Here is a 12,956-nt window from a genome sequence, read left to right as displayed (position 1 = left end):
ACAGGCACAGCTGGAGCAGAGGTTGGGGGAAGGTGTGCAGGCTCTGGGAGGATGTCACTGCTGCTCAGGTCTTCTCTCACTCCCGTGCTGTTCCTTCCAGTCAGCCTCCTGCTTCTCCCCGGGGCTCCACTCTCTGTTGTCCTCAGGTGATGATGCTGCTCTCCCTCTCACATCAGATGCTGTGTGTCCCTCTCTGGTATGTCAGGGGCAGCCTCGGAGCTCAGCTGCTTTGGGTCCCAGGAGGCAGACAGAGCAGAAGCGCGGAGGAGGAAGTGAAATCCTCCCGCGCTTTCAGTTCTGAACAGAGGGGGTGCACTGCAGCTGTGATGTCACTGGTTGCTACAAGCCAAGCGGCTGTAGCAACCAGTGAGCACAATGAAAGTCAGGTGTAGGTGGTTCTGCATGCCGCAGACAGCGCTACCGCGGCTCAGACTCTGCTGAATTCATAATGACTTTACCCAGTGCTTCATTCCGGGACATTGTATTGTCCCGGAATGAAGGCATCCGGGACCAGGGACACAGATGCCAATTAAGGGACAGTCCCGGGCAATCCGGGACACGTGGGCACCCTAGTTTTATCTGTAGGTTTAGCTGTTTGCCTAGAGTTCACCTTTAAGAGCAGATATGATGTGATTTACTGTAGGACAATTGTGGGTGGGGCCTACTCACCTTGCACATGGGGTTTCCGGACCGGAAGGGGCCGCGTTCATGTGAAAGTCAACAATAAGACGAAACCTCCGCTTAGAAATGAGCTGTAATACTATCTGCAGCTGTGAAGCAATATATACTGTAGATTCCTTCTGTAACACACTTTGTCTTATATCTCTGCACATGTAGGGCCAGATTCACATAGAGATACGACAGTGTATCTCCTGATACACCGTTGTATCTCTGAATTCCGTCGGTCGGATCTATGCGACTGATTCATAGAATCAGGTTACACATAGATATGCCTAAGATCCAACAGGTGTAAGTGACTTACACCGTCGGATCTTAGGCTGCAATTCCAGGCCGGCCGCTAGGTGGCGTTTTGCTTTATTTACACAATGAATATGCAAATGAGGAGATACGCCGATTCAGAAACGAACGACCGCCCGGTGCTTTTTTTTTACGTCGTTAACGTTCGCCTTTTTCCGGTGGATAGTTACCCCTGGGTCTATGAGGCGCAGCCAATGTTAAGTATGGCCGTCGTTCCCGCGTCGCGATTTAAAAATTTTACGTCGTTTGCTTAACTCGTCCGTGAATGGGGCTGGATGCCATTTACGTTCACGTCGAAACCAATGACGTCCTTGCGACGTCATTTACCGCAATGCACGCTGGGTAAATTTGCGGACGGCGCATGCGCTGTTCGATCGGCGCGGGAACGCGCCTGATTTAAATACTACACGCCCCCTAGCCGCGGAATTTGAATTCCGCTGGGGGATTTACGATACGCCGGCGCAAGTTTTGAGGTAAGTGCTTTGTGAATTAACCACTTGCCTCAAAAACTTGCGGCGGCGGATCTTAAATCAGATAGGTTACGCGGATCTAAAGATCCGCTAACCTATGTGAATCTGGCCCGTAGCATTTAGAGGGGAACACCACTGAGCCTGTGCCCCCCCTCCATCAGTCCAGCTTTGCTCTACCACCACATTTCCAGTTACAGAATGCGGTCCTGCCGTCAACTAACCGTGCACTAAGCGTGGACCTCATACGTGTACTTAATAAACTCCTTCCACTCTCCTGTACCATGTGTCTAGGTCCTTGGGGTCTCTGTACTGCGGGTTTCTGCGAGTTCAGTCCCAGTTGCTTGGGGTCTCTGTACTGCGAGTTTGGTCCCGGCTGCTTTTGGAGAACCAACCGCTAGGGGGGTAAGTAAGGGCCCCCTTGCTATTGGAGGACCTGTCACCCATGCTTGGTACCACTCCTTGCTGTGTGGCTACCATTGCATTCCCAGCAGTAGCAACTAGATTTCCTCCTCCAACTCCTGTGTGGAGTTAAACATTCATGGTAGCCATTCATTCCTTCCTCTTCAACCCCGTAAGTGCTTTCCAGGCCATGTTCTTCTAGATACACCATGTAACACCATTCACCCTTAAATAGTTTCAGACCAGGCTTTTGAACAATTAACTTGACATGCTGCAAAATAGAGTCCAGAGTGCACTCAGTTCTCTTATAACTAACTGGCCTCAGGCTGCCCAGGCATACCTTTGTAGTAAGTAGTCCTTAACTGGTAGAGTCCTTGAGAGGTTGATTCCAGTGTGGGGAGCTCAAGGATTGCTGTTGATTACATCTTCATAGGTGGACCTCTCTCTACTTACCCATGCACTCCCAGCTTCTCCTCTTTAGTCCAGCCATCTGCCTATTTATACTGTTTGTATCACAGGGTGGAGAGCAGAACCCAGAAAAGCCCAGGAAAATGCAGAACCCGCATTAACCCTTCCCCACCCGGGCAGCCCAGTGCTAAAATTGCCACCTGCCTACACAATGTTAAAGGGAAACCCCAGTCTTAAAACATCTTTCCAAGTCAGCCCAACAGCTGATGCTTGCCCATAAAGACTTTGTCCCCAGGCGGCAAGTTTATCTTTGCTTCTGTGAGCTCACCAGGACAGGAATTGGGGGGGGGGGGGGGGGGACAGCTGAAGACATCAATACTAACTAGTAGAGTTAAAGTATAACTAAATACAAATTTTATTTCTCAGTTTTGGATAGAGTGGAGAAGGATTAAATCCCCTGCAAGTTTTTATTGCTGTCTATACCCCCCGTTAAGGAGATTTACCCTCTCTAAGTGTCCTGTTTACCATTATCATTAAAAGTGAAAGTAAAATAAAATCCCAAATTTTGGGTTGTCCCCAGAAAAGTAATAGAGGGGAAATCTTCCAATGGGGTCACTAGTTCTGGAGATGGGAGGGTCCTGTTTGGCTATGGAACAGAAATTTAAGGAAATGGGACACAGATGTTGAAAAAGAACTGACAGGAGCTATAGTTCTCCCTTGATCTGTCCAAAATGAAAAAAAAAAAAAAGTTTTGCTTATAGTTCTACTTCAAGGTAGCCATACACTGGTACAATTTTGTTCAAAATATTAAATTTTAAGAATGTTCATTCATAGTTACATAGTTACATAGTAGGTGAGGTTGAAAAAAGACACAAGTCCATCAAGTCCAACCTGATTATAAGTCAGTATTACCTTGCATATCCCTGTATGTTGTGGTGCTTATCTAATAGTTTCTTGAAACCATTGATGCTCCTCGCTGAGACTACCACCTGTGGAAGGGAATTCCACATCCTTGCCGCTCTTACAGTAAAGAAGCCTCTACGCAGTTTAAGGTTTAACCTCCTTTCTTCTAATTTTAATGAGTGGTCACATGTCTTGTTAAACTCCCTTCCGCGAAAAAGTTTTTCCCTATTGTGGGGTCACCAGTATGGTATTTGTAAATTGAAATCATATCCCCTCTTAAACGTCTCTTCTTCAGAGAGAATAAGTTCAGTGCTCACAACTTTTCCTCATAACTAATATCCTCCAGACCCTTTATTAGCTTTGTTGGCCTTTTTGTACTCACTCCAGTACATCCTTCCTGAGGACTGGTGCCCAGAACTGGACAGCATACTCTAGGTGTGGTCGGACCAGAGTCTTGTAGCGCAGAAGACTCTGGTCCGGCCACGCGTTTTATCTCTCATCATTAGTCGGTTCAGGTCGACATTCGCTCATAAGCAGGGCAGGACTTAGGGTGGTGGGGGCCTCTGGGCTAGAGTCACTTTCGGGCCCTACCTTCTATACATTACTTTAAATAGAACAAAATAATACATACACAAGATATGTATTCTCCCACTTCAAAGGGGTATGCCTAGGGAAGCAAAACAACATCAAATTAATGTGTGTATGGGGATAAATAACCCAATATCACCACAAAGAGCCTGGCAAGGAAAGAGCCTCCACTGTACCTGTCAGATGGAGAGGGATCACATAATTCCGCCATACGAGCCATCATGTCTGTCCATCGGTTGTCGCCGCAGCTATAAATAGTGTCATTCAGATGCCCGCACATGCGCAGAAGAATGAACGGGCGTAATGATGTCATCGCGACCGCGTCGCATAATGATGACACAAAGTCATCAATAGTAAACATAGGGTTGTCCCGAAAGACATAATGAATACTGTACATGGGCACAAAAAAGCACTGACACAAGTCAGAATGCAATGTATTCAAAGGGCAAATCCAGCAATTGGAGCAAAAGTAACATGCCCCATTCAGCAAAAGGACAGACACCGGGCATAATATTGCAAAAATAGCTTCACAAGGGTAATAATAAAAGAAAGAGTTTGTGTTTTTTATTTTGTTTGTTTATTTTTTTTGTGGTTGGACTGGATGTACTTGTGTCTTTTTCCAACCTCAACTATGTAACTATGTCTACTTGGATGGAGGACAAAAATGATCAATGTCCCTAGAACAGGTAAAAATGCTAGACCAATCAACACACTTTAAATGAAAAATTAACTGACTGGCATATTATTGAAAAAAAAATTACGTAACCGGGCAGGGCCCCCTATTGGGCGGGGCCCATGGGCTTGAGCCCAGTCAAGCCCAATGGTAAGTCCAGCCGAGCCCAGCCCAGCTCATAAGCACACTGCTGGGAAAATTCAAGAGAGTCAATTTTGTTTTGAACAAACAAACTCCTGAGGCCGTGTACACACGGGCAAACATGTACGATGAAACCGGTCTGCCAGACCGGTTTCACCGTACATGTCTGCCCGGGGCTTTCTGTATGATGGCTGTACTAACCATCGTACAGAAATCCGCGCGTAAACAATACGCGGGGCGTGTCCACGGTGTCGCCGCTTCGATGACGCAGCGACGTGGGCGGGCCTGCCAGTTAAATGCTTCCACGCATGCGTCAAAGTCATTCGACGCATGCGAGGGATGGCGGGCGCTCGGACATGTACGGTAGGTCTGTACAGACGACCGTACATGTCCGAGCAGGCAGGATTCCAGCGGACTGTTTTAAAACAAGTCCAGGAATATTTGCCCGCTGGGAAAAGGCCCGGCGGGCAAATGTTTGCTGGAATCCTGCACGCTCGGGCCAACACACGACCGAACAGGTCTGCTGAAACTGGCCCGCGGACCAGTTTCAGCAGACATGTTTGGTCGTGTGTATGGGGCCTAAGAGTCGGTTCACACTAGGGCGACACGACTTCCAGCGCGACTTTCAGAGGCGACTCCGACACGACTTGAGCATGAACCACAGGGCGATCTGGGGCGATTTACAACACGACTTGAAGTCGTCTCCAGGACAGGAGACTTTCCAGTGGCCAATCAAACAACAATGAGCTCTAGGGGAGGGAGGGGGAGGGAGAGGTTTGCCTGAGAAATGAATGTTATCTTCCTGGAAAGTCGCTTCAGTTAAGACAGTGATCAGACTTGGATCAGACTTGGAGGCGACTTCCATTGAAATCAATGGGTACAAATCGCCTACAAGTCGGATTAATGTAGTACAGGAACTTCTTTTGAAGTCGGAGCGACTCGAGTCGTGTGTATTAACACCGCTCCCATTCACTTGCATTGTTTTTCTCGACAGCGCGACTTGGGACGACTTGAGGCGACTTCAAGTCGGATCCCAAGTCGCCCCAGTGTGAACCGGCTCTAACAGTGTATGTGGTTTTCATTTGGGAAAGACTATTCACTCCAAAATAGAATGTTAAAAGAAAACTAAATTTTGAAGTACTTTCAAACAACATTTGTCAAGTTATTAAATGAACTGAAAATGTTCATAGCCTTTTTATACCATCTTTTAAAATATGTATTTTTTAATAAAGTAAAAAATAAACTGCTAAAAAAAAAAAAATTAAGTACACCACTGGGGGTATGCCCAGGCTCACAGTACAATACACCACTAGGGCGTGCCATCACTCCTGCCCAGGCTCACAGTACTATACACCAATAGGGGTGTGCCATCACACAGTTTAAATAACAACATGGAAAGCTCATCTTAACATTTTGCCACACTGTTATTTAAAGCAGAACAAATCAAATTTTACAGACTTGCTTATGACGTTAGCTGTCAATATCTTGGGATCTGCTAATCATTTTGACATATAGATTTTCAATTAAAGAAGAACTACAGAAGATAGATCTGAACATGACAGCAGGAAGTAGGTATAATATGTTAAGTACACTTCACTCCATGAGGTCCTTTCCTAGAACCCTCATCTAACTGCTTCTGGTCTGTGAAGTCTACAATAAGTGCATTGCTTAGAAAGGGTTGTGTTTGTTTTCTGAAATTATATTTGGAGTGATTTAATATGGGCAGTTTAGATATGGGGTGAGTTTAGTGGGTTATCAGTCCAATATTATACCTAGTGTGTGTTCACACTTACCTGGAGCTGATAAGTTGTATGCCTGGTGATGGAATTTTGCTTGGTCTTCTCTCTAAAGTGGTTACTTGGGTAGCATTGCTCTTCATACATGCATACAGGGTGCAAACTTCAACCTGAAGAAAATATATAATAGAATTACATTTTTATTCGGCTTGCACAATGGCTTAGTGGTTAAAACGTAAGCCTCGCAGCAGTGGAGCTTTAGGTTTGAATCTTGGCCAGGTCACTATGTGTGTGGAGTTTGCATGTTCTCCCTGTGTTTGTATCGGTATCTTCCCATACTCCAAGAACAAGCTGGTAGGCAAAGGGCCGGATTCTCGTAGAATGGAGTAAAACTCCGGCGGCGTAACGTATCTCGTTTACGTTACGCGGCCGCAAGTTTTACGGGCAAGTGCTTGATTCACAAAGCACTTGCCTGTAAAGTTGCGGCGGCGTACCGTAAATTCTCCGGCGCAAGCCCGCCTAATTCAAATGATCCAGGTAGGGGGCGTGGATCATTTAAATTAGGCGCGTTCCCGCACTGATCGTACTGCACATGCGCCATCCCTAAAATTTTCCAACTTGCATTGCGCTAAATGACGTCGCAAGGACGTCATTTGTTTCGACGTTAACGTAAATGGCGTCCAGCGCCATTCACGGACGACTTACGCAAACGACGTACATTTTTAAATTTTGACGCGGGAACGACGGCCATACTTAACATTGGTTGATCCTCATATAGCAGGGGCAACTTTACGCGTCGCAAATGCTACCGAAACGTCGTAAATTCACTGCGTCGACCGCGCGTACGTTCGGGAATCTCGCGTAAATAGCTAATTTGCATAGACGACGGGGAAAACAACGTCGGCGACACCTAGCGGCGGGAAAAATCTAAGATCTGACAGCGTAAGAGCCTTAGAGATCAAGATCTAAGGGATATATATGCGTAACTGATTCTAAGAATCAGTCGCATAGATACGCCGGGCCAGATTAGGACTTACGACGGCGCAAATGGCGTTGCGCCGTCGTAAGCATTTTGAGAATCTGCCCCAAAGTGCCTAGTGCCTGAGTACAAATTGGCTATGCATATTATCACATTCTGAATGCCAGTCCCAAGCCTGGGCAATTAGGGAGGGTTGGAAAGGCCCAATGACTGTCAAGAAAATGTGTAGCACGCTCTTAGTATAGGATGCTTGGTAAATGTAGTTTTTGGCTTGCCTTGTAATCAGAAGAGCAGTGATTGATTGCTTTGGTCTGCTCATAGTTTCATAGGATGCAAGTTTATTTGTTTCTCCCTGCCTCTGTGAGAATCTTCCAGAGTTTAGGACTGGAAATTCAAATGACAAGCCTGAATATTTACTATGCCCTGGCCACAATCCCTGGGGAGGTGTGCCCAGAAGGTGGTCTGGGAGGTGGTGAATAGCCTGAAGCTTTGAGGAGATTGTGTTTTTTCTCTGACACAGCTGACTGAGCTGACCAATCTGAGGAGCTGGCTGCTTTAAGACTTATGAGTAGAGAACCTGGCTGACATATCTCATGGCCCCCAGCTATAAGATTCTAACTATTCAGCTATCTAATCATACCTCCCAACTTTCTGAGATGGGAATGAGGGACACCTATCAGCAAAAGTATGTAGGCATAGGACACACCCCTTGCCACGCCCCCTTAAAGGAAAATTGTACAAAAAAATAAGATTGGTTAAACCCACAAGTGCTTTTTTTACCACTACTATCCCTTTATATTGGCTTTTGGAATTTACAAATGCAGCAATTTAGAAATCGGATGAAAGGTTTAGCACTGGGAAACACTTTTTGATAGATAACAAGTGCATTTTATATACATCTGTATAGATCAGACCAAAATGAGGGACAAATGAGGAGAATGAGGGACAGAGGGACATTGCTCCAAATCAGGGACAGTCCCTCGAAATCAGGGACAGTTGGGAGGTATGTCTAATGGTCCCCATCTATGAGACTTTAACTATTCTGGAGCTATCTCACGATCCCCAGCTATACGATTCTTACTATTCTGGAGCTATCTCATGTTCCTTAGCTATGAGACGTTACTATTCTGGAGCTATCTAAAGGCCCCCGGCTATAAGACTTTATCTAATCGGAAGCAGTGAGAGCTAGCTCATGTTGGAGACCACGCTGAACTGAATGGATTGGTCACTGGTCCCGAGTGGGTGTTCATGTGGGCAAAAAGGCAGGAGTGCCTTCCAGTGGATAGTGCCCAGTGATGGCTGATGGGCCCTTTGGGGATTGGGCTGCTTCCTTTTCTGTGCAACCTTGAAGGAGTTGTAAAGGTTTGTTTTTTATTTTCTAAATAGGTTCCTTTAAGCTAGTGCATTGTTGGTTCACTTACCTTTTCCTTCCATTTCCCTTCTAAATGTTTTTTTCTTTGTCTGAATTTCTCACTTCCTGTTTCTCCTCAGTAAGCTTGCCACCATCATCCGAGTCATTCTGGCTGGGGGTTAGTCAGCCAGAACAGCTTACTGAGGCGGAACAGGAAGTGAGAAATTCAGACAAAAAAAACAAAGACAAAAAAACATTTAGAAGGGAAATGGAAGGAAAAGGTAAGTGAACCAACAATGCACTAGCTTAAAGGAACCTATTTAGAAAATAAAAAACAAACCTTTACAACCCCTTTAAGCTTGTAGACTAATGCCCCGTACAGGGCAGGACTTAGGGTGGTGGGGGCCCCTGGGCTTGAGTGTTGAAGGGGCCCCCTGGAGCCGAGAATTGGGGGGGATCGAAGTTGTTGAGCGGGGGGGGCGAATTGAAGTTGTTGAGCGGGGGGGAGCGCATTAAAGTTGTTGAGCGGGGGGGGATTTTGCAGTTGTTGAGGGGGGGGGGGGTGCCTCTCACCTGTGCCAACAGCCGGGGCCACAGACTGTCATTAGCCCGGCTCTCGGCTATCTTCCCTTCAGCAGCCACAGTCCTCCACACACCACTCCGGTTCCTCCTGCTTCCGTGCTGCCTCCTCTTGCAGTGCGGGAAAATTAACCCTTTTGCGGGACTGCGGGAAGAAGCTGTCTGTGCGGGAAAGTCCCACAGAATCCGTGCGTGTTGGGAGGTATGCGCAGGGCCGCCATCAGGAATTTTGGGGCCCCTTGCACAGCTTAAGGCATGGGCCCCCTGAAGCAGAGAACCTAGGGGGGGTGGGGGTGCTGCCGCCTGAAATTGAGAAGCGTGGGGGCTGCCGCAAATTGAGAAGCGGGGGGGGCCTTTACAAAAAAAAGAAGAAATAAAGAAGAAAACAAATATATATAAATATATGTAGCCATCCGGGGCCCTGGGGACCTCTGGGCCTTTTAATAAAAAGAAAAAATAAACCTCTGGGCCCTTTAATAATAATAAAAAAAAACATTTATAAAAAATACATAAAAAAAGGGAGGTTGCCAAACCCGGGGGCCCTGGGGACCTCTGGGCCCCTGGGAACCTCTGGGCCTTTTAATAAAAAATAAAAAAATAAACAAAAATAAAAAAATAAACATTTATAAAAAAAATAAAAAAGGGGGGGTTGCCACATGGGGCCCTGGGGACCTCTGAGCCCTTTAATAAAAAAATATATATATATATATATAAAAAAATGTAATTTTTTTTATAAAAAAATAAAAAAGGTGGGTTGCCATCCGGGGGCCCTGGAGACCCTTGGGCCCTTTAATAATAATAATAAAATATATATATATATACATATATATATATATTATATATATATAAAAATAAAAAATATATAAAAAAAACATTTTTTTACAAAAAATAAATAAAAAAAAGGGGGGTTGCCATCCGGGGCCCTGGAGACCCCTGGGCCCTTTAATAATAATAATAAAATATATATATATATATATATATATATATATATATATATATAATATTATATATATAAAAATAAAAAATATATAAAAAAAAACATTTTTTTACAAAAAATAAATAAAAAAAAGGGGGGTTGCCGTCCGGGGCCCTGGGGGCCTCCGGGCCCCTGGGGACCTCCGGACCCCTTTTTTTAAAGGGGGCCCCCTATTGGGTGGGGCCCCTGGGCTTGAGCCCATTCAAGGCCAATGGTAAGTCCGGCCCTGGCCCCGTACACACGGTTGGAATTTCCGACAAGAAAAGTTTGATGTGAGCTTTTGGTCGGAAATTCCAACGGTGTGTAGGCTCCATCGGACTTTTCCTGTCGGAATTTTCGCCAACAAAAATTTGAGAGCTGGTTCTCAAATTTTCCGACGGAAAAAAATCCGATTGTCTGTAGCAATTCTCTGAAACAATTCAATGCATGCTCGGAAGCATTGAACTTCATTTTCACGGCTCGTCGTAGTGTTGTACTTCACTGCGTTCTTGACGGTCGAAAGTTCAGAGAACTTTTGTGTGACCGTGTGTATGCAAGCCATGCTTGAGCGGAGTTCCGTCGGAAAAACCATCCAAGGTTTTTCCGACGGAAAATCTGATCGTGTGTACGCGGCATTAGATAGAAGAGAAATGAGTGCCTGGTGTCCAGTGAAACATGAACATCAAGCCAACGAGTTTGGGGGGAATAGACTACCCCTTCTTCAGGGCTGTTGCTGTATACTATTTTGTGGGAACAATTCCCATGAGTGGTTGTGTGGGATCATGGTTTCTGATTGACAGAATGCCGGCTTTAGTTGTATGGGCATCAAATGTGAGAGCTGTGAGAGCTAGACTGTGCTACCTTTACAAAAAGTGTTCTCTGACAACTGACCTTTAAGCGTTTTGGGTCATCCAATACCCCCTTATCCCTCTCCTGTTAAAGTTCTGCAATACATCTTAACAAGACATCCCCTAAATTGTTTAAAAGAGCAAGAGTGAATGGATGCAACACTTCTTGAGCCTCCGAACCTGAACCAGTATCTTTATATGCATATTTGTTCAGGGTGAGTGTCTCAAACTATCAAAGCCTAAGGGACAACTTGACAGCCAAGCAGCTAGATTTGCTGAAAGGTAAAAGCAATGGTAGCTATTATGGGCCGGATTCAGATACATTGGCAAATCTCATATGCGCTACGCCGACGTAACACAGAGAGGCAAGAACAGTATTCACAAAGCACTCGCTCCCAACGTTGCGCCGGCATAATGTAAATTCATCAGCGTAAGCCAGCCTAATTCAAAGTAGGTGGAAGGTGGGCGTGATCCATTGAAATGAAGTGTGACCCCATGCAAATGATGGGCTGAACGAACGGCACATGCGTGCGCATGCTCAGAATCACGTCGAATATACTCCCTAAGATACGACGGCTCAATGCCTACGACGTGAACGTAACCTATGCCCAGCCCCATTCACGTACTACTATGTAAACGACGTAAAATACGATGGCTGTTCCCTGGTCCATACCTTAACCTGACTTACACCTGCTTTATGAGGCTTAACTTTACACCGGACGTACGCCTTACGTAAACGACGTAGCTTACTGCGACGGGCGCAAGTACGTTCGTGAATCGGCGTATCTAGGTCATTTACATATTCGATGCGTAAATCAAAGGAAGAGCCCCTTGTGGCCAGCGTAAATATGCGCCCAAGATACGACGGCGTAGGAAACTTACGTTGGTCGGATGAAGCCACATTACAGGCGTATCTTGCATTAAGAATCAGACGCATAGATACGATACATCTGTACACTTACGCGGCGTATCTCAAGATACGTCAGCGTAAGTGTTACCTGAATCCGGGCCAATGTTTTCAGAGAAGCTTTAGTTCAACTTTTTTAATGGCTGCTCTCGTGCAGTAGATGTTTTGACTTATTTATAGCAGTACTCAGACACTTGTCCATCCCCATTACAAAGAATACTGCATCATTTACATTGGTTTATTTTCTCCATAACAGCCTAGTGCCCCTCCTAAATGCCCTGCAAACTCATTGTGAGTACAGCCCAATAACCTACCAGTATGTGAGTCTGTCTGCGAGTGGAAATGCATGCCGGACACACAACGTTCATGCATACAGTGTCCTTGATGGTTATCAAGCCAAGGAGCCCAGTGAGCAAGACAAGAATGCTGACCACTTAACTGCTTTACAGACTTGGCTTCTCTCCATGTTTCTTAATCATTTATTCATATGGTCAGACAATTTCTCACACGTCTGATACCCATACCATGAATAAAACAGCATGCAGTATGTAAACTTTAAACTTTGGTTTCATCACACACACATCAACATATAATGAAAGATTTACAAAAATGTGAGGGGTGTACTCACTTTTGTGAGATACTGTGTGTGTATATGTTTTCATGTGACAACACTAAAGAAATGACACTTTGATACAATGTAAAGTAGTGAGTGTACAGCTTGTATAACAGTGTACATTTGCTGTCCCCTCAAAATAACTCAACACACAGCCATTAATGTCTAAACCGCTGGCAACAAAAGTGAATACAAAATGAAAAGTGAAAATGTCCAATTTGGGCCCAAAGTGTTAATATTTTGTGTGGCCACCGTTACTTTCCAGCACTGACTTAACCAGAGCTTTACAGGTTGCCACTGGAGTCCTCTTCCACTCCTCCATGACGACATCACAGAGCTGGTGGATGTTAGAGACCTTGCGCTCCTCCACCTTCTGTTTAAGGATGCCCCACAGATGCTCAATAGGGTTTAGTTCTGGAGACATGCTT

At 45.3% G+C, this 12,956-nt stretch overlaps 1 protein-coding gene across 1 annotated transcript in view; it reads right to left on the bottom strand.

The window, feature by feature from the left end:
• Window positions 1-12,956, bottom strand: part of USH2A (usherin) — a 1,018,338-nt gene that overhangs the window by 335,724 nt on the left and 669,658 nt on the right. The window contains exon 47 of the mRNA XM_040347840.1: window positions 6,354-6,466. Within this exon, the coding sequence (XP_040203774.1) occupies window positions 6,354-6,466 (113 nt within the window). The remainder of the gene's footprint in view (window positions 1-6,353; window positions 6,467-12,956) is intronic.

The sequence above is a fragment of the Rana temporaria genome, chromosome 4 (genome assembly GCF_905171775.1).
Source record: "Rana temporaria chromosome 4, aRanTem1.1, whole genome shotgun sequence".
NCBI classification, from domain to species: Eukaryota; Metazoa; Chordata; class Amphibia; order Anura; family Ranidae; genus Rana; species Rana temporaria.
This window is presented reverse-complemented; position numbering and strand designations above follow the sequence as displayed.